The sequence below is a fragment of the Cavia porcellus genome, unplaced genomic scaffold (assembly GCF_034190915.1).
Source record: "Cavia porcellus strain 051 isolate PalLab524CR breed Dunkin Hartley unplaced genomic scaffold, mCavPor4.1 scaffold_6, whole genome shotgun sequence".
In the NCBI taxonomy this organism is placed as follows: domain Eukaryota; kingdom Metazoa; phylum Chordata; class Mammalia; order Rodentia; family Caviidae; genus Cavia; species Cavia porcellus.
In genome coordinates, this window is record NW_026947489.1 from 79,931,508 (window position 1) to 79,955,598 (window position 24,091).

General features: G+C 48.7%; 1 protein-coding gene across 6 annotated transcripts; it reads left to right on the top strand.

The window, feature by feature from the left end:
* The first annotated feature begins 15 nt into the window (after positions 1-15).
* Positions 16-22,007, top strand: Flot2 (flotillin 2). 6 transcript variants are annotated; one of them, XM_003469713.4, is made up of 11 exons: positions 16-180; positions 9,024-9,105; positions 14,558-14,648; positions 17,537-17,660; positions 18,530-18,648; positions 18,755-18,868; positions 18,967-19,086; positions 19,169-19,383; positions 19,778-19,961; positions 20,466-20,615; positions 20,728-22,007. In XM_003469713.4, exons 1-11 carry the CDS (start codon positions 132-134, stop codon positions 20,764-20,766), a joined length of 1,287 nt encoding a protein of 428 aa, XP_003469761.1. In that variant the 5' UTR covers positions 16-131; the 3' UTR covers positions 20,767-22,007. The 6 variants fall into 6 exon arrangements, with proteins under 6 accessions (XP_003469761.1, XP_003469760.1, XP_005003627.1 ...); XM_003469712.4 differs by lacking the exon at positions 14,558-14,648 and adding an exon at positions 16,150-16,240; XM_005003570.4 differs by lacking the exons at positions 9,024-9,105; positions 14,558-14,648 and adding an exon at positions 16,150-16,240 and having other exon boundaries at positions 24-180.
* Positions 22,008-24,091: the final 2,084 nt, after the last annotated feature.

Genomic DNA, 24,091 nt, shown 5'->3' on the forward strand with positions numbered 1-24,091 from the left:
CACACTTCCGGCGGGGCTGCGACCACAGAGGGGCGCTGGGGGTGGCGGGATAGGCTGGGTGCGGCCGGCGCTGCGGACGGGCTGCTGCTGTGTGGTCGGTGCAGCGAGAGCGCTGTGTCCCCCCCGGCACCATGGGCAACTGCCACACGGTAGGGCCCAACGAGGCGCTGGTGGTTTCAGGTAAGGGAGCGGCAAGGGAGGTGGGTCCTGGGGTGCCGGAGCAGGCGCGGGGCGGAGACCGAAGGGCAGGGCCGGCAAAGGGCTGCAGGGTTGGGGGCCATGGTCGGTGCACCGCGTGTCGGGGCTGGGTCTCCAGCAACTCCCGGACACACCTGAGACCTCTCATTAGAGAGACCCCCGTACACCCCGCTGTGCAGGCTCCAGCCGTCGGGCACCCAGCAGCGGCTCCTCCTCCCTCTGCGTTTCTTCCTGTGTTTATTCCTTCCTTGCTCCCTAGCCAGGGCCTCCCCGGTGTAGTACGCCGCCATGGGCTTGGGGTCACGCACGGGAGCCTTGGAATTCCGGGTGGGAGGGGACCAGTGTTTCCTTGGAACACGGTAGTTTGGCGGGTTTCCAGCGCCCAGAACTGGGGGTGGTTCGGCAAGCTCTAGAGGGCAGGTGTCTACACGGAGAGATGTTCAGAGACCTGGGTTGTTTCCCGTGCACGGTCAGACCCGTTAGTTCCGAGCAAGCTGGAGCTTGCTGGGGTTACTGGCATCGCCCGCCCTGAAAATGTGGGTGCGGCCTCTACAGGTTGGGAAACCCTGCTCTGGCCTGTGCCACTATGGATTGCAAAATGCTGCAAGCTCCAGAGCGTCTGTCTAGGTGGAGCCTGGGTACTGCAGCCCTGGGAACAAGTGGGCATCTCGCTGTAAGACTGCTGTTTACATTCGTGTATTTGGGATGTCTCAGGAGGTAGCATAAAGCGTGTCAAGCCCCCAGAATGTGCAGTTCCTGGCCACAAAGAGTAGGGAAACAGTGTCGTTCCCTGACAGCTTGGAACCCTGCAGCTGTAGGAATCCCTAGCGACCATAATCAGCGCTGATTTTCAGCGCGTGCAGAGCAAGTAGAAACCTTGAACCAGAAATTGTAGCTTCCCACTCCCTTCTCGAGATAAAGACATTGGGAAGCTTCACCCCAAAACATAGCCTTAGGCTCAGTTTAGATCTCAGAACCAGTCTCTTCACAATCCAGAACTCAGCTCCTCTGAGAGAGGTAAGATTCCCCACAGACAGACACACACCCCTGAGGACCAGAGACAGCCTTGGACCAGAAAAGCCCCCCAGAAAACACTAAGGCCAGCCTGCTCCTCAGTAAGATCCAGTCCTGTCTCCCAGCCTCTGCCCTTAGAGAAACCAGAGTTTACACTGACCCTTTCATGTGGGATTTCTTTCAGGAAGCCCATACTCCAGATTGAAGGAACAAAACTTCCATTCTTACCCAGTGGGTAATCTTGAGTGTATAACGTGATAGGAATCTCTAACATAGGCTGCTCTTTACCTTCCATTTACTAGGAATCATTGGTGAGTGCCACCTGGGGGGCTATTTTGGGAATGAGGAGAAACCTTGCTAACAGCAAGGGGTGCTCCAGTCAAAGGAGGGAGAGAAAAAAGGAAGGATAATGCCTGGCCTAATGGTATGCTGGGATTTGAGCCAACCACGCAGAGATGCAGGTCTGTTTTACCTATAATCTCCCTCCCAGGATAGCTCAGCAGCTACTCCTCAGCCCTGCCCACTTTGGTCTCCTGTCCTCTTAAACCTGCAGCTAAGCCCGGAAGGATCTCCTTCAGTCTAGTTTCGGTAGTATGTTGTCGTATTGCATGGTTATCTTTTCTTTCTTTCTTTTTTTTTTTTTTTTTTTTTTTCTTGTTTTTGTTTGTTTTGTTTTTGAGACAGAGTCTCAATAAGTAGCTCAGGCTGGCCTCAATCTTGCAGCAATCCTCCTGCCTCAGTCTCCCTACTGCTGGGCTTATAGACTTGCACCACCATACCCGGCTACATTTATGAACATTTTGAGGAGAGATCTTTAGGCTTTGTTGGACTTCTAACAGGATTTGTGCTCATAACAGGCTAAACCAGCAAGACGTAGAGATAAATGTCTATAATACCAACACTCTGGGAGGCTGAAACAGGAAGATCATCAGTAACAAAAAGGAGAGAGGATGTAGTAGCGCAGTGTAAACACCCTAAATTCAATCATTAGTTTAAAGGGGGCGGGGGGGGGGGAGGAATGGTTCAAGAACGTACCTCAGCAGCGTAAGTGCCTGCCTGGATATCACAAGGTTGTGAGTTAAATCCCCAGTACCAAAAATAAATAAATAGAGTGGAGGGGTATGATACGGTCTTCCTTTCCAGTAGGTAGAAGATGAGACACAGAAGGGAAGAGAGATCTGGAAAAAGCAATAATGGGCTTTGTCTTTGGAGGAACGAAGAGGGTAAACCAGAGGTTCTCCCCAGGTATTTTGTATTGTTGTAGTTTGAGTAAAGACAGAGCAGGGGAAAGCAACCTGGGTTTGAAAAGGTGAGATAAAATCAGACATAGTGGCACACAGCATTCAGACGGCTGAGACGGGAGAATTGCTGTGAGTTTGAGGCTGGCCTGAGCTATATAGTGAAACCCTGTCTCAAGAAAAAAATAAAATAAAAAGGATACAGTGAGATAAAATTAAGAGAAGCTTATAGATCTCAAAATGAGTGAAAGTTAGGAAGGTCAAAAAGTGGTCAGATTGTCCCCTTAGTGGGTAGTGGCTGAGTGATCAGGAAGTTTTGAAGAAAAAGCACTCTGGGGGAGGAGCTTGCTGGAACCGAGGCACTGGTCAGTCCCTGCTTCCTGTTGCTGCCCCTGGATCCTGGCTTGTTGCCCTTGGCTGGGGCCTAACTTGAGCTCTGGCAGCCTGCTCCCAAGGTCAGAGGCTAAGTGAAGGTGCCCAGAACTCCCTCTTCTACCTCTGTCTCCCATAATACATTGAGAAGTCCTGGGGCAGGCCGGAGACAGCTATGCCCGAGCCTTCACCAGGACAGAAGATGTGAAATAAACTGTAGTTTTGGGGCTCTTTCCAGTTTCACTTAATCCCAAAATGGCTTCGGTTTCAGAATGACTGCCTGTCCTCAGGGACCTCTCTTACAACACCTCCCAGAACAGAGAAGCCTGAAAAGCTTACCTTAGGGCTGGGGATTTAGCTCAGCAGAGTGAGTGCCTGGCAAGTGCGAGGTCATGAGTTTGATCCCCAGTACCAAAAAACAAATGAAAAAAAGCCTCCCCTGAACAGGAGCCCTGTGCATAGGGATTTCAGCCCCAGAGAACGAGCGTCCACACTAAGATGTTCATTGATTTTGATCTTGGACCTGTGGTATGGCTACAAGTTGATTATCCCTCATCAGAAATGCTTGGGACCAAAAGTGTTTTAAATTTCAGGGTTTTTTGTACTTTCGAATATTATACATAATGAGCTATCTTTACATAAACATAATGAGATGATTTAGGGATAAGACCAAAATCCGAATGTTAAATTTGTTTCACGTACATATTACACACACAGTCTGAAAGTGATTTTATACAGTAGTTTTGTATGGCAGCATTTTGACTGCAACTATTCACATGAGGTCAGGTGTGGAACTGTCTAACTGTACCATCATGGTGACACTCAGAAGTTTCATTTTGGCTGGGTGTGGTGGTTATATACCTGTACGTAGGAGGCTGAGGCAGGAGGATCATGAGTTCAAGGCCAGCAGAGACAACTTAGTGAAATCCTGTCTCGAGTAAAAAGGGCTGGGGATGTAGCTCAGTGGTAGAGCTCCCTGGGCTCAGCCTCCAGTGCCGCAAAAATAAAGGTTTGATTTTGGAGTGATTCAGATTTGAGATTTTTAGATTAGGAGTGTTCAACCTGTATTAACACAGGGGCAGATCCAGGAAACTAAGTTGGCTGCCCATGAGAGTCTGTTTTTGTTTTGTACCGGGGATTAAACTTACAACCTCGAGCCTGCCAGGCAGGCGCTTATGCCACTGGGCTAAATCTTTGGCCCCCTGTGGCAGCTTTCCAAGTTTAGAAGCCCCATCTAAGCCAGTCAAGGTAGTGCACACCTTATCCTAGTACTCATTCAGCAGGCTGAAGCAGGTGGATTGCTGTAAGTTCGAGACCAGCCTGGGCTACAAAGTGAGTTCAAGATCAGACTGAACTGCATAATAAGTCTCAAAAAGACAAAAAGACAAAAAAAAAAAAAAAAAGCCCTACCCTTGCCTGACACATACAAGGTCCTAAGTTTGATTCCCAGTATTTAAAAAAAAAGACCAAAAAGACCAAGGGCTGGGGATTTAGCTCAGCGGCATATGCACCTGCCTGGCAAGCACAAGGTCCTAAGTTCAAGCCCCAATACCAAAAGAAAAAAAAAAGGTCTATCTATTAGAGAAATGGGAGTAGAAAGGTCTTTGTCCCTTTGCTTCAGCAAACCAAGACCTCAGTTCTCCATTCTTGTGACATTGTCTGTTGCAGTCATTGATCTCACCATTACCCAAACCCAGACTCTAGAAATGCATTGTCCAATGTGGTAGCTGCCCCAGCACGGGAAGCTGAGGCAGGAGAGTCACTGTGAGTTCAAGGCCAGCCTGGGCTACCCAGTGAGTTCAAGGTCAGCCTAGATTACATAGCAAGACCCTGTCTCCAAAAAAATAAACAAACCCACCAGCCGAGGGACACCCATGTAATGCTAGCAGATTGGACAGGAAGATGGTAAATTCAAGCTCAGCCTAGGCAATTCAGCAAGATCTTGTTCCAAAATAAAAAGTTAAGGGCTGGGATATAGCTGAGTATGAAGCCCTGGGTTCAATCTCAGTAACCTAAAACTTAATTAATTAATGTAATTAAAATGTATTGGCAGGGAGGTCAGAGAAGAAGCATCCTGTAATCTGAGCTCTCGGGAGACTAAGGCAGAAGATCACAAGTTCAAGGCTAATTTGAGCTATTCAGTAAGATCCTGACTCAAAAAAATTCAAATGAGGGCCGGGGAATTTAAAGCGCCTGCCTGGCAAGTGAGAGATTGTGAGTTTGATCCCTGGTACAAAAAAAATTCAAATGAGCTACATTTGAAGTACTAAACCATGACATGTGGCTAGTGCTATCATACTGCAGAATGTTGATAAAGGACATTTTCTACCCATGCAGAGAAAGTTCTTGCACAAGATTGCTCTAAAAGTTACCCACTTATATTAGCCATCATTCCTTGCCTGGGTTGCTACAAGTACTCTACCCAGTCTCCCTGACTTTGATATCTTTCTCCTTGGCCAAAATGATACTTATTTCTAAAACATTCACTTCAGCAGCACATATACTAAAATGTCAGTGTAAAGGCAGGTACATATCTATAATTCCAGCACTCAGGAGGCCGAAGCAGGAGGGTCACCTCAAGTTCACGGACAGCCTTTGCTACATAGTTCAAGGCCAGCTGAACTGCATAGGGAGACCCTGCCTCAAAAAACCAAAACCAGAAACAAAAACAAAAATGCCATTATAACCTAGTCATCACCTAGCTTAAATCCCTGTGTGGCTTCCTGTCACTCACAAACACACGCATGCATGCACACAGTTTGTTGGCCTGTGCAGAAGATACTCTGTGATGTGTCCTCTTGTCTCCTACCGTGAGTCCTGAGACACAGCATAACTCACCACACAAAAACTACCCAGACTCCTGACCTGGAGAGGCAAATCTCCTGAAGCTTTCATGAAAACCCAAGTTGATGAACATCGAGATGGTATCACTCTGGCTTCATTCCAAATTCCACTTCCTCTAATTCCTGTTTTCTATGTTTGTGTTCATGTGGGGAAAATGGCCTCGGTTGCATTTGTCACCTGATGGAGAGTTTGCAGATATAAACAAAATTTTGCCAAACATTTCTGTTTGTAAACCTAATTGTTTGCAAACAGAAGCATTGGTGAACCAAGGCACTACTGTTTTTGTTTTTGTTTTTTGCACTACCCGTTCATTGTCTCTCCAGATTTTACTAAAGTTTCCTTGATCTTGATGAGTCATTTTGGCATTAACCGAAGAGTTCATTATAAGAATTCCAGGAATTGATTTTTCTCGTGTGAATGGAGAACACACTGCGTATGTCCACAACCTGGATCTGGGTCGATGGCTCAGTTAGCCATCTGTTTAGTCCATATGTAATTTTCAGCAATCACTTTCTTTTGAAGCCTTTCCCTTGCTTCTTTCTTCTCTTCTTAATACCATCAGTAGGCCTTAGTTTGCTTTGGGAGGTTCCTTTGCAATGGCTGGGATCAAACCCATGTTCCTGTACATCCTAAGTGCCCTGCCACTAAGCTGCATTCCCAGTCCAATATTTCACATTTTAATTTAGTTTTCAGGCCCTTCTGCCTACTCCCCCAAAGGGAGCAGAGTCACTCTGAACTCCCCAGGGGTAGAGCTCCAGCCTTACTAAGATGTGTCTGCCAAGCTGGAAGTGGTGTTGCACACCTGTCATTCCAGTACTTGGAGGCTGAGGCAGAAGGATTGCCAGGAGTTTGAAGGCAGTCTGGGCTTCATGGAGTTCAAGGCCAGCGTGAATTACATAGGGACACCCTGCCTCAAAAGAAAAGTGGGGGAGTATTGGGGTGGCATTTACCTAGCATGTGTGAGGCTGTGGGTTCAAAAAAAAGGCTCTGTCCAAACAGACCCCCCCATACCACCCCTATGTCCCTCTGTCTGACCACTGTAATAGCAGGTGTGCTCCATGGTATAATGATGATCCCAAGAAAACGCCTCTTCCTCTTAGTTTCTACTTCAAAGCAGAAACTGCATCTTCCTCTCTATATCCTTCACACAAAAAAAAGATTACTTGTTTGCTGAGTGAACAGATAGTTGAGTGAAAAACGTAAGGTTTTCCTGAGCACCCCTCCTCATTGACCTATTCTGTCCTCTGGAAGCAATTTGTCTTAGTCACTTTCTTGACCATAGATAAAAGAGCCAACACCCACAACTTAAAGAGGAGATCTATTTGGACTGACATCTATAGTCCATGGTGGGCCAACTCCCAGAGCAGGATCAGCATGGCAGAGGGGTACAGTGGACTGAAAGTCCTGTCACAAGTGCCAGAAAACAGACAGAGAAGTGCTGAGCCAAGGAGGGAGGCAATTGACTTGTCTTGACCAAGCGCCTCCTCCCAAGTCAGCTTAGCACCCCTGAGGTACAGCCTCACCTGTGAGCATACCAGGCTCTTGGGGACATCTAGATGTAAACCATAATACCACATTCTGAATTACTCATTGGATAACCCTTTTATACAGATTGCCTACCAATTTGCATAATCGATTGCATAAATTGCAGTAGATTATCAGTCCTGTAAGGTCAAGTAGAACTTGTCTCCATCTATGTATAATCTCACCAGCTGTCACCCATCAATAGCTGTTATCAGGTTGCAGAGCAAACTGCAGGTAATGGCACATGCCTAGCAATCTGGGAGGCTTAAGTGTGATGATCTGAGGTTCAAGCTCAGCGTGACCAGCATAGCAGCTGCCTTAGTCACTCTCCCATTGCTGAGACAAAATACCTTATTCCTACAACTTAGTGAAAGAGAGGCGGATATTGGCTCAAAGCTTCTGAGGGTTCAGTCCATAGGCTGGCAGACTCCAAGATAGAAAGGGCATAGTTAAGGGCAAGGCAGAGAAAGCTGCTTACTCCGTGGTATCAGGGAAGCAAAAAGAAGAAAGGAACTGGAAACAAGAATATACACTTTCAGAAAAATAGCGAAATAAAAAGAAGAGGGGTTGAAGGGAGGGGAGGGGAATGGGAAAAAAAGAAGCAGCAAGATATATCATATGCAGGTACAAATTCTCTATGATGAATGTTATATATATCTAAAATGTACCAATAAAAAAATCTTTTTTAGGTTTTTTTTTTTTTCTTTTTATTGGTACTGGGGATCAAACTCACGACCACCTGCTTGCAAGGCAGGTGCTTATGCCGCTGAGCTAAATCCCCAGCCCCTAATAGCCAGATCTTGGAAACAACCTAAGTGTCCATCAATTGATGAGTGGATAAAAAAGGTGCAGTATTTTTATACAGTACAGTATTACTCAGCCATAAAGAATGATTAACTGGGGGCTGGAGGTTTAGCTCAGCGGCGTAAGTGCCTGCCTTGCAGGCAGTCGTGAGTTCAATCCCTGGTACCAATAAAAAGGAAAAAGACAAAAAAAAAAGAATGATTAACTGGACACATAGCAGGTAAATGGATGCACCTTGAGAACACAGTGAAGTAAGACACACATGTATAAACATCATGTTGTTTCATTAGTGTGATAAAATGAAACAAAAACATATGTATATGTATATGTACATCAACAATAGTTAAGATAGTTATACTACTGATTGCTCTGAGTTCGCTGAAGAAAAAGATTTGTACTGGTATTGTTCGGACAATTGAAGGCAGATGTCTTGTGCTGTGGGTGACTGATTTGGGAATGACAATGGACAATGTATGTACCATTGTTACCCTCTGATTGATGTACTTTGAAATTTTGTTGTAGTGTTTTTTCTTTTTTTCTCTTTATGTTTGAATAAAATGGATTTCAAAAAAAATCTTATTGTAGGGGCTGGGGCATAAGCGCCTGCCTTGCAAGCAGGCAGTCGTGAGTTCAATCCCTGGTACCGATAAAAACGAAAAAGACAAAAAAAAAAAATCTTATTGTTTAACAATATTGTTGGTTATAAAATAAGATAAAAATAGTATAAAACTATCAAAAGTAAAATATGAAAGTACCTTTTGTACTATTCTCCCAGGGCCTCTTGTCCCCCAACTTACATACTCCCCAGCCAATTCTTCTGTCTTGAAGGCCCCCCCCCTAGAATTGTCTGAAGTTAACAATTTAACTTCTGTTTCAAAATAAAAAACTTAAAAAGGGGCTAACAGTGTAGCTCAGTGAGCAGGCCCTAAATTCAATCCTCAGACCAAGTAAAAGGCTAGGGTTGCTGTAGGGGAAGAGGAGACAAACCCAGTAACTGACTGACCAGCAGTGCTTTGCTTTGCTCCCCAGGGGGTTGTTGTGGTTCGGACCATAAACAGTACGTGTTTGGCGGCTGGGCCTGGGCCTGGTGGTGTATCTCCGACACTCAGAGGTAAGGGACTGGGTTCTCCAGACCTGTCACCCCAGGGCAAGGAAAAGAGGTGTTTCCAGCATTCTACTTTCCCTATCCCACAGGTTAGCTAGAGCATCACCATTTGCTAGCTTCCAAGGGGGGTGGGGGAACAGGCGAAATGGGCTCACCAGGATGCAGGAGGCACATATCAGACAGTTCTGTCTATGAGCACTTTCTCCACACTGGATTTCCCTTTTCCACTGGAGGTGACATCACTTCTGTCCCAGAGAATTCAGAGTCAGAGCAGGCAGTTTCATGGTTTTAGCTGAGTTATTCCAGAAGTCAGACAGACACAAATAGCATGTGCCTATAATCTCACCATTGAGGATGCCAGGACAGAAATATCACAAGTTTTAGACCACAGAGCAAGACCCTGTCTCAAAAAAACAAGAACTACAAAGTCTTAATTATTCACTCTGTCTTGAGTGGGTATACAGAGGAAAAAAAGGCTGCAAAGAACCCCTATATTTTTGTTACTTTTCTCTCCTTGCTGAGACAGAATACCTGACACCAAGGTTAAAGAAGAAAAGGTTTATTTAGCTCACAATTTCTGGAGGCTTCAGTCCATAATCAGCTGACTTCAAGGCACCGTGGTGTAGCAGAGCAGCAACAGTTGGCAGAAAAAGGGAGGAACAAGCAAAGAAAGAAGACTCTGTTTTTTATGTTGTGTATAGGCTAGGATGAGTATAGCATTTATATCCAGCATTGAACCATGAATCAATCACAAACTCTAGAAGCCTGGCCTATGGCCACATGAGGCCATCTAGACACAAACCATAACATTCTGCCCCTGGTCCCCTAAGGACTCACGCATATCCTTTATGCAAAAGGCATTTAATCCATCTCTAAGAGTTGCCAAAATCCTAACATTTTTAGCATTGCTGAAAAGCTCAAGTCCCAAGTCTCCTCCCAGATCTAAGGCAACTCTTAGTTGTGAGCCCTTGTACAAATGAAAAGTTAAACACTTTCAACATATAATGGCCCAAGATAAACATTTCCATTCCAACAGTTACAACATGCATACAAAGGATTAGGACCAAAGCAAATCTAAAATCCAGCAGGACAAACATTAAGTCCTATGGTTCTATATGCAATATCCAAGGCAATCTGTGGCAAGTCATGACCTCCAAAGGGCTCTACCCCATGGTACTTCTCTGGTGGTTGTAGCTCCCATGACTTCTCCCTTAGGCCTGCTCTGCACCCTCCTTGTACATTTCCTCAGACACTTCACATTACTGACTTCTCCAAACTTCTGCGGTCTCTACTTCATCCTTGGCTTCACCCTCACAGTTTCACACACTGCCCTCTCAGGGGTACATTGCCTGGCTCCAGGCCCAAAATCTGGGTGGAGTCCTTCTTAACCCCTCAACTCTTGCATTCTGCATGTACCTAAAACCAGCACCATGTGGATGATGCCAGGGTCTGCTATCAGCTGGAGGAGTAGCCAGGCTTTCTTCCCTGTTGCCTGTAGGGGTGGAGTGCCTGGATCCCTGGGTACTGTGAACCTGATTCTGAGGAACATTCTCTATGCTGCTGCCATTCTACAACACAATGCTCTGCAGCTTTATCCTCAAAGCAAAGTCACTTTTGCAGTATTGAGGCTGCAACGGGTAGAGACTTTCTGCTTCTTGTGATGCCCTCAGGCCATCTTTTATATTCTTCTGTCCCTTCTCAGCAAATGAGATCTCCTCAGCTCTATCATTAAGGTCCACAGCTTTACTGGAGCTTTTTCTCTGGCCAAACTCACAAACTCCCAAGGGCTTTGTGCTCTTGATTCTCAACAAATATGGCTAAAAGCAGTCCCCCAACAATAGCCATGCCATAGCCTCAACACTCAACTGCCTTGAGACTTTTTCTACCAAAGTAATCCACCACCCTTAATCTCAGTCTTAAGCCGTCTCTGGACACAAGCAAAATGCAGATAAACTTTCTTTTTTTTTTTTTTTTTTTTTGGTCTTTTTCCTTTTATCGGTACCGGGGATCGAACTCATGACTGCCTGCTTTCAAGGCAGGTGCTTATGCCGCTGAGCTAAATCCCCAGCCCCTAACTTTCTGACAAGCCATAACATACATGGTTTGGAGTCCAACAGCCAATGCAGTCCTTTGCAGCAAAAACTTCCCAACCCTGGTCTTTACCGGCAGAATTTCTGTCAGCCTTCTGGTCTTCTGAGATCAGACCAAAATCTCCCATACAGAACAGTCTGAAGCATTCCAGCACTACTCTTTCAAGTAACATCTCTGAACTTTTCCAAACCCTCCCCACAAGCCATTTTGGGGCGTTTGAACACATGGTCAAGTATAGTCACAGCAACAACCTCACTTCCCTGCTACCAAATTCTGTTGTTTACTTTTCTCTCATTGCTGAGACAAAATACCTGACACCCAAGGTTAAAGGAGGAAAGATTTATTTTGCTCACAGTTTGTGGAGGTTTCAGTCCATGATCAGCTGATCTCAAGGCAGGGTGACATGGTAGAAAAGCAACAGTTCATGGCAGCAGAAGACAACAGAAACAAAAAGACAGCAGAGAGCGAAAAGAGAGGAGCAAGTGGGAAGAGAAGACATCTTTCTGTCTCTTATATTGTATGCAGGCCACCCACACTAGGGTGTGTGTAGCACTCACACCCATGATCCCAGCATTGGACCATGACTCAGTCAAACTCTAGAAGCCTGCCCCCTGACCACATGAGACTTTGGGGGGACATCTGGACACAAACCATAACATATCCCATGAGGCCCTGAGACAACTCAGAATGAAAATATAGTCAGAAATGCTCAGTGACAGCAGTGTGTTAGAGACGGGGATGGGAATCCATGGTGCAGGCAAAACAGGTTTCAGATCTCCTAGACCAGTGGTGGACACACAGAGCCCTCTGTCGGCACACAAGCCAAATCACCCTAGGAGTGGAGCATCAGATAAAGGTGTTTTTGTTTTTGTTTTTGTTTTTGTTTTCCTAAACTGAAACCTTAACCAGTAATCTCAGCATTTGGGAGACTGAGGCAGAACAATTACTGTGAGTAAAAGGCCAGCCTGCACTACATAGTCTTTAAAAAAAAAATTAAAACCTCAATATTCAGATTGTAGTTTTTTTGTTTTTCTCAATATTCAGTTTTAATTGCAGTATTGGCACTTGGTGACAAATAAGTGGGTTTTAGGGTACAGTTTGGGTACTTAGTCTCTGAAAGGTTTGCTTCATTGTCCTAGATGCAAGGAAGGACACTGCAGCTCCCCAGAGTACCCACCATCCAGCTGTCCTTGCTGGTACCTCCAGATCCCAGGGCAGGGCCAGTGCTGGTCGCTCTTGTTGCCTTAGTGTCCTTAGAGACAAGGCACACCAGCCACCTTTCCATCATCACTCCTTTCCTGACACTGGGAAATGGCAGAGGAAGGCAGATCCTTCCAGTCCAGGATCCAAGCAACAAGAGCTGTGAAGATGTGGGCATGGTGGAGAGATTGGTCATCTCAGAGGGGAAGCAATGGAGATTCCAGCAGAAATCCCCCTCTGCCCCAGCCCCAGCCAATCAGCAGATAGAAGCCTGTGTCTGCACTGAACTGCTGGTGCTTGAGGCTCCTAGAAGTCTGAGGGTGTCTGTTGTGGGGGTGGGAAGAGAGGAGTAAGTCACAGCTGCCTAATGTCACTGATTTCCAGCAGTCCCCTCCTCTCTCACATCTCTCTCCTCATTTTACCTTGCCTGAGCTGAGGGGTCCAAAAGCAGCAAAGAACAATCAAAACTGGGCACCACGTCCCCTCCAAAGGTTCCTAACCATGCCTGAGTGGTTCATTTGTTCTGAGAAAAGTCAAGAAAGCCCTTCCAGAGGCACTGCCACCTTACTGTCCCAGCTCTGCAGAGTATCTTGTTCAAACACCTCAACATACAGCCAAGCACTGACCCTTTGTAACTTGCACAGAGGCCTGTTCCCCAGTGGGCTCCCCAATTAGGTACTCCTACAACCCCTTCTCTATATCTTTGGTCTCTTACTCTGCAGGGAACAGAGACCCAAGACAGGAGGGCTTGGGAGGGGGTTTGGCAGTGAGAAGTGGGAGGGGATTTGGGAGTAAGAAGTGGGGGGCCTTGAACCTTATTTTAAGAAACTGGCCTCAGGCTCCACATCCTCACTCACTTACTGCCAGTCCGAGCCTGCAGCCTTTGCCCACCTTGCCCACCTTGTTCTGGGAGTCAGCGCTTCCCCAGATGAGGCCTTCTGTATGCTGGTAGGAGCCTCTCGGGTCAGAAAAGAGGCTCCTAACTCAGCCTCCATTCACAGCCTTTTCCAGGACCATCCTGTATTTCACCCCACACCACCCAGGGTGTCAGCCATTCTTCATCCAGTGACATTCTGGTGACCTGTACTATTCCGAGGCCCTGAGAGAGCTCTCTCCCTTTCCCGAGCAATTTCTCCACCTTTGGCATCTGAGATGCAGCCTCCTGTGTTTCACCCTTCCCTTCCCTCCCGTTTCCCTCTCTCTTTCCCCAGAAGAGAGCTTGGTGGGTGGCTGACTGAACCGGATCAAGAGACCTTTCAGGCCCAAGGGTCCTAGAATGCCCCAGATGAAGGCAGTCTGTTCAGGTCTGCATGGCTGAGCCCCCAGGGTTGGCACTGTGAGAGCAACCCCCACCCAGGGTTAGGACAGAGGTTCCACATTGCCTACTGTACCTCATCTCCCCATCCACCTGCTTCTGCCCCACTTCTCTTCCTTCTTGGGGTCTAAGGAACTTTTCCATGCCATCTACAGCCTGTCTCAGCCTTAACCACTACCCTGTACACACATGTGCACAGCTAGGGAAGACCGGGAAGCTCCAAGATACCTTTTCTGCCCATGTCCAGCTTTGAAAATTCCAAAGTGAATTGGTCCCTGTGAATATGCCAGCAGAAGCCTTCCTTGACCCTCCCCTGCAGTCAGACACCCAAACTTTACTTTGGGCTTTTCTGGCCCTAAATTGCCTGCTTAGTAAGGTGTAGCAAAGCAGGATTCGGTAAGAACTGTGGTACGTTATTTCTGAGTGGCTACCTCCCATGATTTCTAGAAACACAGGTTGGCCTGTGTTAGGAGGTGGAGCTAATGCTGAGTTTCCCAGATTGTGGCAAGAATCTGCTGGGAAAGTGAGGAGGTGGGCAACCTGGATGTCCTTCCCACATACCTTCTGACCTCAGGGCATTAGCAGGCATCCCCTCCAACCTAGTAACACCTCATTGTAAAGGGATGGGGGCCATAGAAGAGACCCTGGAGCCTCAGGCTGGCAAAGGAGCACCTTTGTTCTCCTGCAGACCTAGGCTGAGCTGGCAGGTGGGGGTTGAAGTGTCCAGAGCACCCCTACCCTGCCCATATGTGTCAGGCATTGGTACTTATCTAGTAACCACTGTGTGTGTTTGCTGTGTCCCCTCCCACCCCTCCTGTCCCTACCTCTCCCTGCACCCTGGCTGCTCCTCAGACTGTCTCTGGAGGTTATGACCATCCTGTGTCGCTGTGAGAATATTGAGACGTCGGAGGGGGTCCCGCTATTCGTAACAGGGGTTGCACAGGTAATAACTCACCTGCTTCCTCTTCTGTGTCTAACCTTCTCTCTTCCTGCCCTACGGTGCCTGGCAGGCAGGAGCTGAACGGACTCCACTCCTGAGAGTGTACCTCCCTGCCCTTTTCCCATTGCTGCTGCTCTGGGTGCCAGGATGGACCCCTGTAGATCCCAGAGCCGTTCGCCATCTATCTGCACTGGGGCTGCAAGCAGAGAAAGGGTTAGTGATTCCAGAAACTCTGGCAAAGTCAGCCAGTGTATCTACTTGGATGCTCGGCATTATTCCCACAAAGCCAGAGTTGGTGAAATCTGATTTTGGCTAGAATGTTAAGCAACTCCAAGTACTTTCTCTACAGTGTGCAAGTTCCCTGCCTCATTGCTTCATTCACCAGCTCTCTCTATGGAGCACTTCCTCAGTTTTAAGCTCGAAGAATGCAACAGCTCAGCATCCAAATGTGCCTGCCCCCTCAGAGGCAGTTGCCAGTGTGTGCCCAGGCTGGAAACAGCCTACATGGCATGTTGCTCATCCCCCTTCCTCAGTATTGAGTTGTCTTTCAGCATTCTCAAGCAAAAATCCAACAGCACCACTGCTTTCCTCTGCTAGTGAAAAAGGACACCACACCTAGCCCATCGGCCTTTGGAAGGCTGGGAAGGCAGGCTTCAGGGCAGAAGCCTACGAGAGGCTCAGAATACCTCCTGTGGAATAGCCAGGCTCCAGACCTACCTTAATACCCTGTATGAGGCAGTCCCAACCCCTCAAAACCCACTACTGTACCAATAACATCTGCCAATCCTCTGGGCTCATTTAAGCAGGAGTCAGATTATCTGGGCTGAAGGACTCTTTCCAGGGTTAACACAACTTGGCCAGGAGGCTCTGATGTGACCTGCCTGGACCGTGTCACAGAGGGTGGGCTTCAAATCAGAGCCTGTAGACAGGCAGAGGACCCAGACAGGGCTTCCCTGCCCAGGGGCAGGTACAGGATCACTTCCTTCTTGGCCCAGTTGTGGGCATACTCTCACTATGCAAGCCAACCAAGAAGAGCTTTCTAGGAAGTTTTCGGGGGTCCTGAGTAGACCTAGCCAATGGGAGAACCCCTGGGAACATTCAGAGGACACCCGTAGGTACCCTGCACACATGACCTGGAGTTCCAGCACCTACTTCCTGTCCTAGGATATAACTTACACAGCTACACCTAGGTTCTCCCTGCCCTGTCAGCCCCAAATCACAACCACATCTTACTTCCTTCCTTTTCCTCACAATTCAAGCCAGGATGACTAAAGCGAGGACATGTGTGACACACTTACACTACTTCCCTGGACCCGCCTGCACCTACCCTGCCCTCTTTGCACCTCCTCACACACTGCCAGCTGCAACCCCTTGGAGAGTCCTCCACACTCCTAACCAGGACCCTTGGCCTGTCCCAGCTGGAACAGTGAGGTATTGGACTCGTTACCCACACCCCAGACCCTGGGCCCCCAGACCCATGCCCCTGTTTTGCATTTCTTGGCAGGATTTCCTTAGAGATTATGACGTTGCAGCCCCGCTGCGAGGACGTAGAGACGGCCGAGGGGGTAGCTTTAACTGTGACGGGTGTCGCCCAGGTATAGTAACTCAGCAGCCCTGCGCATGTCCATTGAGGTGCCTCGTCCCCGTGCTGGGGTTTGGGGGGAGGAGGAGAAGACGACATCTGGGGAAGTTTCTCGCCGGTGCCCTTGTCATCCCTCTCAACAAGAGGGTCATCACCACTGAAACTTGCTTGCTTAGTCCCCCTTGGCCCCTCAGCAGGACTAACAGATGCCCCTTCTCTCTTCAGTGGCTCTCTAGGGACAGAACCAGTGCTGAGAGCTCCCGTCTCACTAACCCATCCACATTCTTTGCAGGTGTTGGACATGCCACCATCACAACCCCCAGACCACAGGCCTACCCTGTCCCCTGGTCAGGGTGTGGGAGAAGTATCCCAGAGGGAGAGTCCCACCAGGCAGAGGAGCTCGGAGCCAGAGGCTGACTTATATCCCGCACTAGGAGCCTGGGAGGGGCACCCCCTGCCCTGATCTACCTCTCAACTTTACAGGGCAGCAGGGCACAACTGTGTTACAGGCCCCTGGTGAGGGAATTAACTGAATACCTGGACAAGCGAAGGCACCAGCGGTGGCACCCCTGGGACTGGTCTCCTGCCCAGTCTCGTAGTTCATCTATCCATGGCCTTGTTGCTCATTCTTCCTTTCTTTTTTTGTCTTTTTCATTTTTATCGGTACCGGGGATCGAACTCACGACCACCTGCTTGCAAGGCAGGTGCTTATGCCGCTGAGCTAAATCCCCAGCCCCCATTCTTCCTTTCATACTCTCTGCTCCTCAGCCTGAGGGTCTCTGACCTGCGGGGACTCTGCAAGGACGGAGTTGGCTAGTGAGGAAATAGAGAGCTGGAGGAATGAAGAGACAAACCTCAAATACTGGAGAGTGAGGCAGGGTTAGGGTCTAGGGATGCTAGGGAAGACAAAATTTCTGATATAAGGATTCCTTCTGCTAACCCAGCCTGGTGGCACACATCTGTAGTCCCAGCGCTCTGGGAAGCTGAGGCAAGAAAATTGCAGTTGAGTACACTCTCGATAACTTTTTGGTGTAGCAAGAACCTGTCTCAAAATAAAAGTAACATAGAGCTAGGGCTGTAGTTCAGGGCAAAGACCCTGGATTCAATCTCTAGTCCTGGGAAAAAAAAAAAAAACCTCGCGCCTCCATCATCAGAGACCACACGCACTCCAGCCCCTTCTCGCAGCCCCTGGGACTCTAGATCTAACAAAGGAGGGAAAGGGCACAGCTACCAGCCTCAGCACCTTTAGGTCTGGGGCTTCTGTCTGCCTGCCTCCAGCCCAGCTCAAGCGCCTCTGTGACCCTGGCAGGTGAAGATCATGACAGAGAAGGAGCTCCTGGCTGTGGCCTGCGAGCAATTCTTAGGCAAGAACGTGCAAGACATCAAGAACGTCGTCCTGCAGACCCTGGAAGGGCATCTGCGTTCCATCCTTGGTGAGGCTTGCCCTACCCTCACATGGTCTCCAAACCGAGGCTTGGGACCTGTCCACTGAGGTTTTGTGTTTTGGTTTGGTTTGGGTTTTTTTTGTTTGTTTGTTTGTTGGTTGTTTATTGTTTATTTGTTTGAGACAGGTCTTGCTATGTAGCTCAGGCTGGCTTGGACTCACTGTGTAGCTCCAGCTGTCCTTGAACTCATGGCAATCATCCTGCCTCAACCTCTTGGGTGCTGGGATTACAGGCATGTGCCACCACATCCAGTAGAAGGGATTTTTTTTTTGTCTTTTTCCTTTTTATCGGTACCAGGGATCGAACTCACGACTGCCTGCTTGCAAGGCAGGCGCTTATGCCGCTGAGCTAAATCCCCAGCCCCCAATAGAATGTTTTGAATTGAAACATTTTTCCCTCAAGCATTACATTTCCAAACCAGGAGGCTGGGGTTATAGCTCAGTAGTGGAACATATGCTTAGCATGTGAAAGGCAACAAAAAGGAAAAAAAGAAAACACTTCAGGGGGCTAGGGATTTAACTCAGCGGCATAAGCGCCTGCTTTGCAAGTGCATGGTTGTGAGTTCGATCCCTGGTACCAATAAAAAAAAAAAAAAAATAGAAAACACTTCAGGTGATTTGAAGAAGGATGGGGGGGCACCACAATCTAATCAGAAACCTGTGCTGCTTGGGCGCCAGGTTCATCATCCAGCCTGAGCTCTGCAGGCTCAATGTTAAATACAGTTGAGAAGCAGCCCCAGGAAGACTCACCTCAGAACACACAGGCCCTGCATGTACTCGGATTTGTATTGCATGCTTCCTCCCTTTCTCAGCTGGCTAAGCTCCTGGAGAGCCAGCCTACGCTCGCTCTGTTCCCAGGGACCCTGACAGTGGAGCAGATTTATCAGGACCGGGACCAGTTTGCCAAGCTGGTGCGCGAGGTGGCAGCCCCTGACGTTGGTCGCATGGGTATCGAGATCCTAAGCTTCACCATCAAGGTGAGGGAGGCTACACTCCCAGCCCCTTTGGGAGATGAGGGTCTTGGTGGGAGGGACACCTCTGTGCTTGTGGACTCTCCCTACGATGACTCCCACCCACCCCCAGGACGTATATGACAAAGTGGATTATCTGAGCTCCCTGGGAAAGACACAGACTGCCGTGGTACAAAGAGATGCCGACATTGGTGTGGCTGAAGCCGAGCGAGATGCAGGCATCCGGGTAAGTGAGGTTTCCTTTCCACTGTCAGGATAGAGAATTCGGGGGAAATGGGACCATGGTTTGTTGAGACCCTCAGCACCTGTTCCTCCTTCTCCCAGGAAGCTGAGTGCAAGAAGGAGATGCTAGATGTGAAGTTTATGGCAGACACCAAGATTGCTGACTCGAAGCGGGCCTTTGAGATGCAGAAGTCAGCCTTCAGTGAGGAGGTCAACATCAAGGTGAGGAGTAGAGAGCTCGGGCTGGGGCCCAGCGTTCAGGGCTTGGTGACCAGTCTTTAATGTGCTAACCCTCTTGCCACAGACAGCTGAGGCCCAGCTGGCCTATGAGCTGCAAGGGGCCCGTGAGCAGCAGAAGATCCGGCAAGAGGAGATTGAGATTGAGGTTGTGCAGCGCAAGAAGCAGATTGCGGTGGAGGCGCAGGAGATCCTGCGCACAGACAAAGAGCTGATCGCCACGGTGCGCCGCCCTGCCGAGGCCGAGGCCCACCGCATCCAGCAGATCGCAGAGGGTGAAAAGTGAGAGCTGCCGGGAGCAGGGGCTGGATTAGTCAGACTCCTTTGCCCTCAGCGTGCTCTCCTCACTTTCCTGACCCCAGCTCAGACTCCACTTCCTCCTATGGCTGCCCCTCCCTGCAAAAGGGATAAGCCACTTCCTGCACAGGACTGTTGTCAGGAAAGCTAACAGATAAAGGGGCTCAAGTTCCTGGTACTCTGTTTGGTACAGAGGGCCTCCCTATTTGTCCCCTCTCTCTTAGTGCTGGAGCCCAAAGATGCAGGCCAGCATACCCATCCTATACCTCCCATCCCTTAGAGCCCCCAGAACACATGGCTGGAGAGTTGGTTGGTGCCCCTGACAAGATCTGAGCAGACACTGGTACCTCCCACTGATCTCCTGGTTGGGCTCCCCCAGGGTGAAGCAAGTCCTCTTGGCACAGGCAGAGGCTGAGAAGATACGCAAAATTGGAGAGGCAGAGGCAGCGGTCATCGAGGCGATGGGCAAGGCAGAGGCTGAGCGGATGAAGCTGAAGGCCGAGGCCTACCAAAAATACGGGGATGCAGCCAAGATGGCCTTGGTGCTGGAGGCCCTGCCCCAGGTGAGGTTTCCCCCACTAGGCTGACACTCAGAAATCAAATGTCCTTGCTTAACTAGCAGGACAAGTGGCAGAACTTCTCTGGGCTGCAGACTGGCTGGCTGGAAGGTTAAAAAAGTAGAGTAAGGGCCGGGGATTTAGCTCAGTGGCTCAAGTGCTTGCCTGGCTCAAGGTCATGAGTAGGATCCTCAGTACTAAAGAAAGGAGTGTACTTAGTAATGCGGGAACCTTCCGGCAAACCCAGGCCATTCCTGGCCCATGGACCTCTGACCATGGCTTATAAGGAAGAGCCACCTAGGCTGCTTTGGAGTGTGGGTGATGGGGGCTGGGGATTTAGCTCAGCAGCATAAGCACCTGCCTCACAAGCAGGCGGTCATGAGTTCGATCCCCAGTACCGATAAAAAAAAAAAAAAAAAAGAATCCAATGGAGTGTGGGTGAGATGGAGAAGGGAGAGGTGGTATGAGATAGGTGCATCAAGCACACTGTCCTCCCACCGTACCTTACAGATTGCTGCCAAAATCGCTGCCCCGCTTACCAAAGTTGATGAGATTGTGGTCCTCAGTGGAGACAACAGCAAAGTGACATCTGAAGTAAACCGGCTGCTGGCAGAGCTGCCCGCCTCTGTGCATGCCCTCACGGGGGTGGACCTCTCAAAGGTGTGTATTTCCCTAGCTGCAGTGGGCTAAGTGGGGCAGCCCAGGGGACTGGCCTAGGCACATGGGTCCCGGGCTCTGCAGCAAGGCCTCATGGCATCTTTCATCTTTGCAGATACCCCTGATCAAGAATGTCACCACTGCACAGGTGTGAGGCTCCTGCGGGCCACACCCTTCAGCGACCGCCTGCCCCTCCCTCTGTTTTAACACCACAGAAATAACAGGAGTGATACTGACTCTGGTGCCTTATTTTGCAGGGACCAGAAGTGCTGCCTGTTCAGTCCATCTCTTGCTGTCCATCTCTTATTTCCTGTCCATCTCTTCCTTTTCCTCTCCTCTACCTCACACCCTCACTCTCACTGCCGTACTCATCCAGTTTGTCTTTTCTACCCTCATCCCTCTGTGTACCTCTTCCTCTGTCATTTTCTCTGCCCCTCTCCTCATACCCCTTCTGCACATCGTGTAGTTTAAGATGAAGGTGTTTATTATAATCACGTCTGTGGGGGTGGCCCTGCTGCTCCTCAGAATCCTGGTGCCTTGAAGTTCTCTGTGTATCTGTCTGTCCTCCCTGAGAGCCTGGCCAGCACCCAGCATGGGTGGAGGGGCTCTAGGTGGGATGGCTACTCTGCCCTTTCTTGGCCAGGTTTTCCTAGTCCTGAACCCTACTCCAGGAAGCCCCAGCCATTCATTCCTGCCCCCCTAGGCCTGGGTAGCCAGGGTCTGCAGTCCCAGAGCCACTGCCCCCCTTTCATCCCTCCCTGGCCCAGTCCTGCCATCACTCCTGCCTGTCTCCCCAACCCTGAGGCACAGACGCAAGTCCTCCTGTCTAGAGCAGCTCCCTCAGTTTGCTCCTGCCTTAGGAGGTCCTGCTTGTGTTTTGGGAAGCCCTACCCATAGGCAGGTCCCTGCTGAGTGGGATGGGTCTTGGTCCCAACTTTGCAAAGCCTTTTTGGGGTCAAGGTCTAGCCCTGTTGGGAACAGCAAAGTGTGTAGACCCTCTTTTCTGCTAGTGCCACCCTGCCCTGAATGTGGAGCCCTCCCGTTGGGCAAGGCCATGCCAACCCTGTCCCTAGTCAAGTGCCATTCACAGATTGGCCAGACACTGTCCCCCGTGTGCCATCTTTCTCCCCAGCCAAATGATGGGGTTACAGCCATGAGAAGCAGCTCAGTCCTCTTTCTTCTTATGCCAGTGAGGCAGAAGAGGCCAGAGCTCGAGCATCTTGTCTGGCAGGGGTGCAGTGGGTGTCCCGTGGTCCCAGTCCCCCCACTCTGGGCCCTGCCCCAGCCTGTGTAGCTGTTCTGCATGTGGATGCTGCATGTCTGGTCTGGGGCTTGGATTGTTGCACTGCCCCACTGCCTGTCCCCTCCAGTACAATAAAGATCTCTTATGCAGGCCCCCTGTGTTGTGTGTTCTGTAAGGAGATACAGAATCAGGAACCAACTGGAGTACTAGACATGGTAGCATGTCTGTGATCCCACCACTTGGATCCCACAGGAGGTGCTTATGCTGCTGAGCTAAATCCCCAGCCCCTTAGTGCTACTAAGGAGGAGGATCACCAAAGAGTTGAGGCTAGCCTGAACTGTACTGTTCAGTCCCTGTCTCATAAATAAGTAAGTAATACACACAGTACAACAACAAAAACCAACCAGAGACCAACCCACACATCCTTCCCTAAGGCTGCTCTTTGCCTGTTTTCCCCCCCATAGCCACTGGGGGGCACCAGCACACTGGCCTTGCTCCCAGTAGCAAGCCCCCAGCGGTTTTCCTTACTTGTATAGTCTTGGATAACTTCATCTTCCTGAGGCTCAGTACTCTGATTTATGGTGTGCACCTGTAATATCAGCACTGAGGAGGCTGAGGCAGGAGGATCACTGCAAGTCTGAGGCCAGCCTGGGCTACATAGACCCTGTCTTTTAAAAAAAGAACTAAGATTTCTGATTCATTTTAAGTTTTCAAATGTTTCTTCTGTATGTATTAGGTATTGGTTCAGGTGCTAAGAAGAATGAAGTAAACAAAACTTAGCTTTTACAGTTTACACTGAGGTGTGTATACATTTTTAATGGAACCTAAAGTGTTAAATAATTACAAGTAGCAAGGAAGAAAATAAAACAAGGAAAGGAAATTTGGGAGGGTGCTGAGATGTTAGAGTGTCCTAAGAAAACCTCATTAAGAAAGTAGCACTAAGGGGCTGCGGATTTAGCTCAGCGGCATAAGCGCCTACCTTGCAGCAAGCAGTCGTGAGTTCGATCCCCAGTACCGATGAAAAGGAAAAAAACACACACACAAAAAAAGAAAGTAGCACTGAGCCAGGCATGGTGGCATGTGCCCATAATCTCAGCACTCAGGAGGCGGAGGCAGAAACTTCACAAGTGTGAACCCAGACTGGGCAGTTCAGCAAGTTCAAAACCTGCATAGTGAGACTGTCAACAGAGAGAGAAAGGGAGAGAAAGGGTAGCAGTGGTGCAGGCAGAGGGATGAGGAATGAGGAATGCCGACACCTGAAGGGAGAGCTTCCCATTCAGTGTGTGGTATGATCAGAACAGCAAGCAAGGTCAGGTTCAGAGGTAAATGGTGAGTTCTGAAGAGTATTAGATGAGCTCAGATGGGAAACCTGTTTCCAGATCATGTAAAGCCTTTATTTTTCCCCTTTGTGATAATGGGATTGAACCCAGCGGTGAATTCACTGAGTTGCTAAGGCTGGGTTTGAATTTGTAAACTTCCTGCCTCAGCCTCCCAGAGTGCTGGGATTACAGGTGTGCACCACCCCTCCCAGTTTTTTGTTTGTTTGTTTTGTTTTGTTTCATTTTCAGTAGTGGAGGCTGAACCAAGGGCCTTGAGCTTGGTCTTTCACTGAGCTAAATAAGCAGCTCTGTTTATTTTTTTAAATTTTTAATTTATTTATTTGGTCTTTATGTAGCTTAGGCTGGTTTTGAACTCACAGTGATCCTCCTGTCTCAAGCCTTCCAAATCCTGAGATTATAGGCATGCACCACCACACCTGGTGTCCTTTATATATATATATATATATATATATATATATATATATATATATATATTTTTTTTTTTTTTTTTTTTTTTTTTTTTTTCCTTTTTTGAGGCAGGGTCTCTATGCAGTTCAGGCTGGCCTTGAGCACACCTTATAGCCCAGGCTGGTCTTGAATTTGCAACAGTCCTGCCTTAGTCTCTGGAGTGCTAGGATTACAGGCGTGCAGCATCACGCCAAGTCTTGTTTTTGTTTTGAGACAGTCTTGCTAATTACTGAAACTGGCTTCAGACTTGCAGTCTCCTCCTGCATTAGCCTCCCAAGTAGCCCTAATGATTTAGTTGGAGATTTGTTTGTATGTTTGTTTGTGGTACTAGAAATTGAATCTAAACCCCTGGCACCTACTGGGCAAGGGTTCTACACTGAGCTACAGTCCCAGGCCCCAAGAGACTTTTGTTTGACTTGGCTTTGTTTTTTTGGGACAGGCTTCTTTGT

Coding starts and splice junctions, on each gene's coding strand:
- Flot2 (XM_003469713.4), top strand. CDS start 132: ATGGGCAACTGCCACACGGTAGGGCCCAACGAGGCGCTGGTGGTTTCA. Junction 14,649..17,536: donor TCGTAACAGGGGTTGCACAG/GTAATAACTCAC, acceptor TGACCCTGGCAG/GTGAAGATCATGACAGAGAA. Junction 20,616..20,727: donor CGGGGGTGGACCTCTCAAAG/GTGTGTATTTCC, acceptor TCATCTTTGCAG/ATACCCCTGATCAAGAATGT.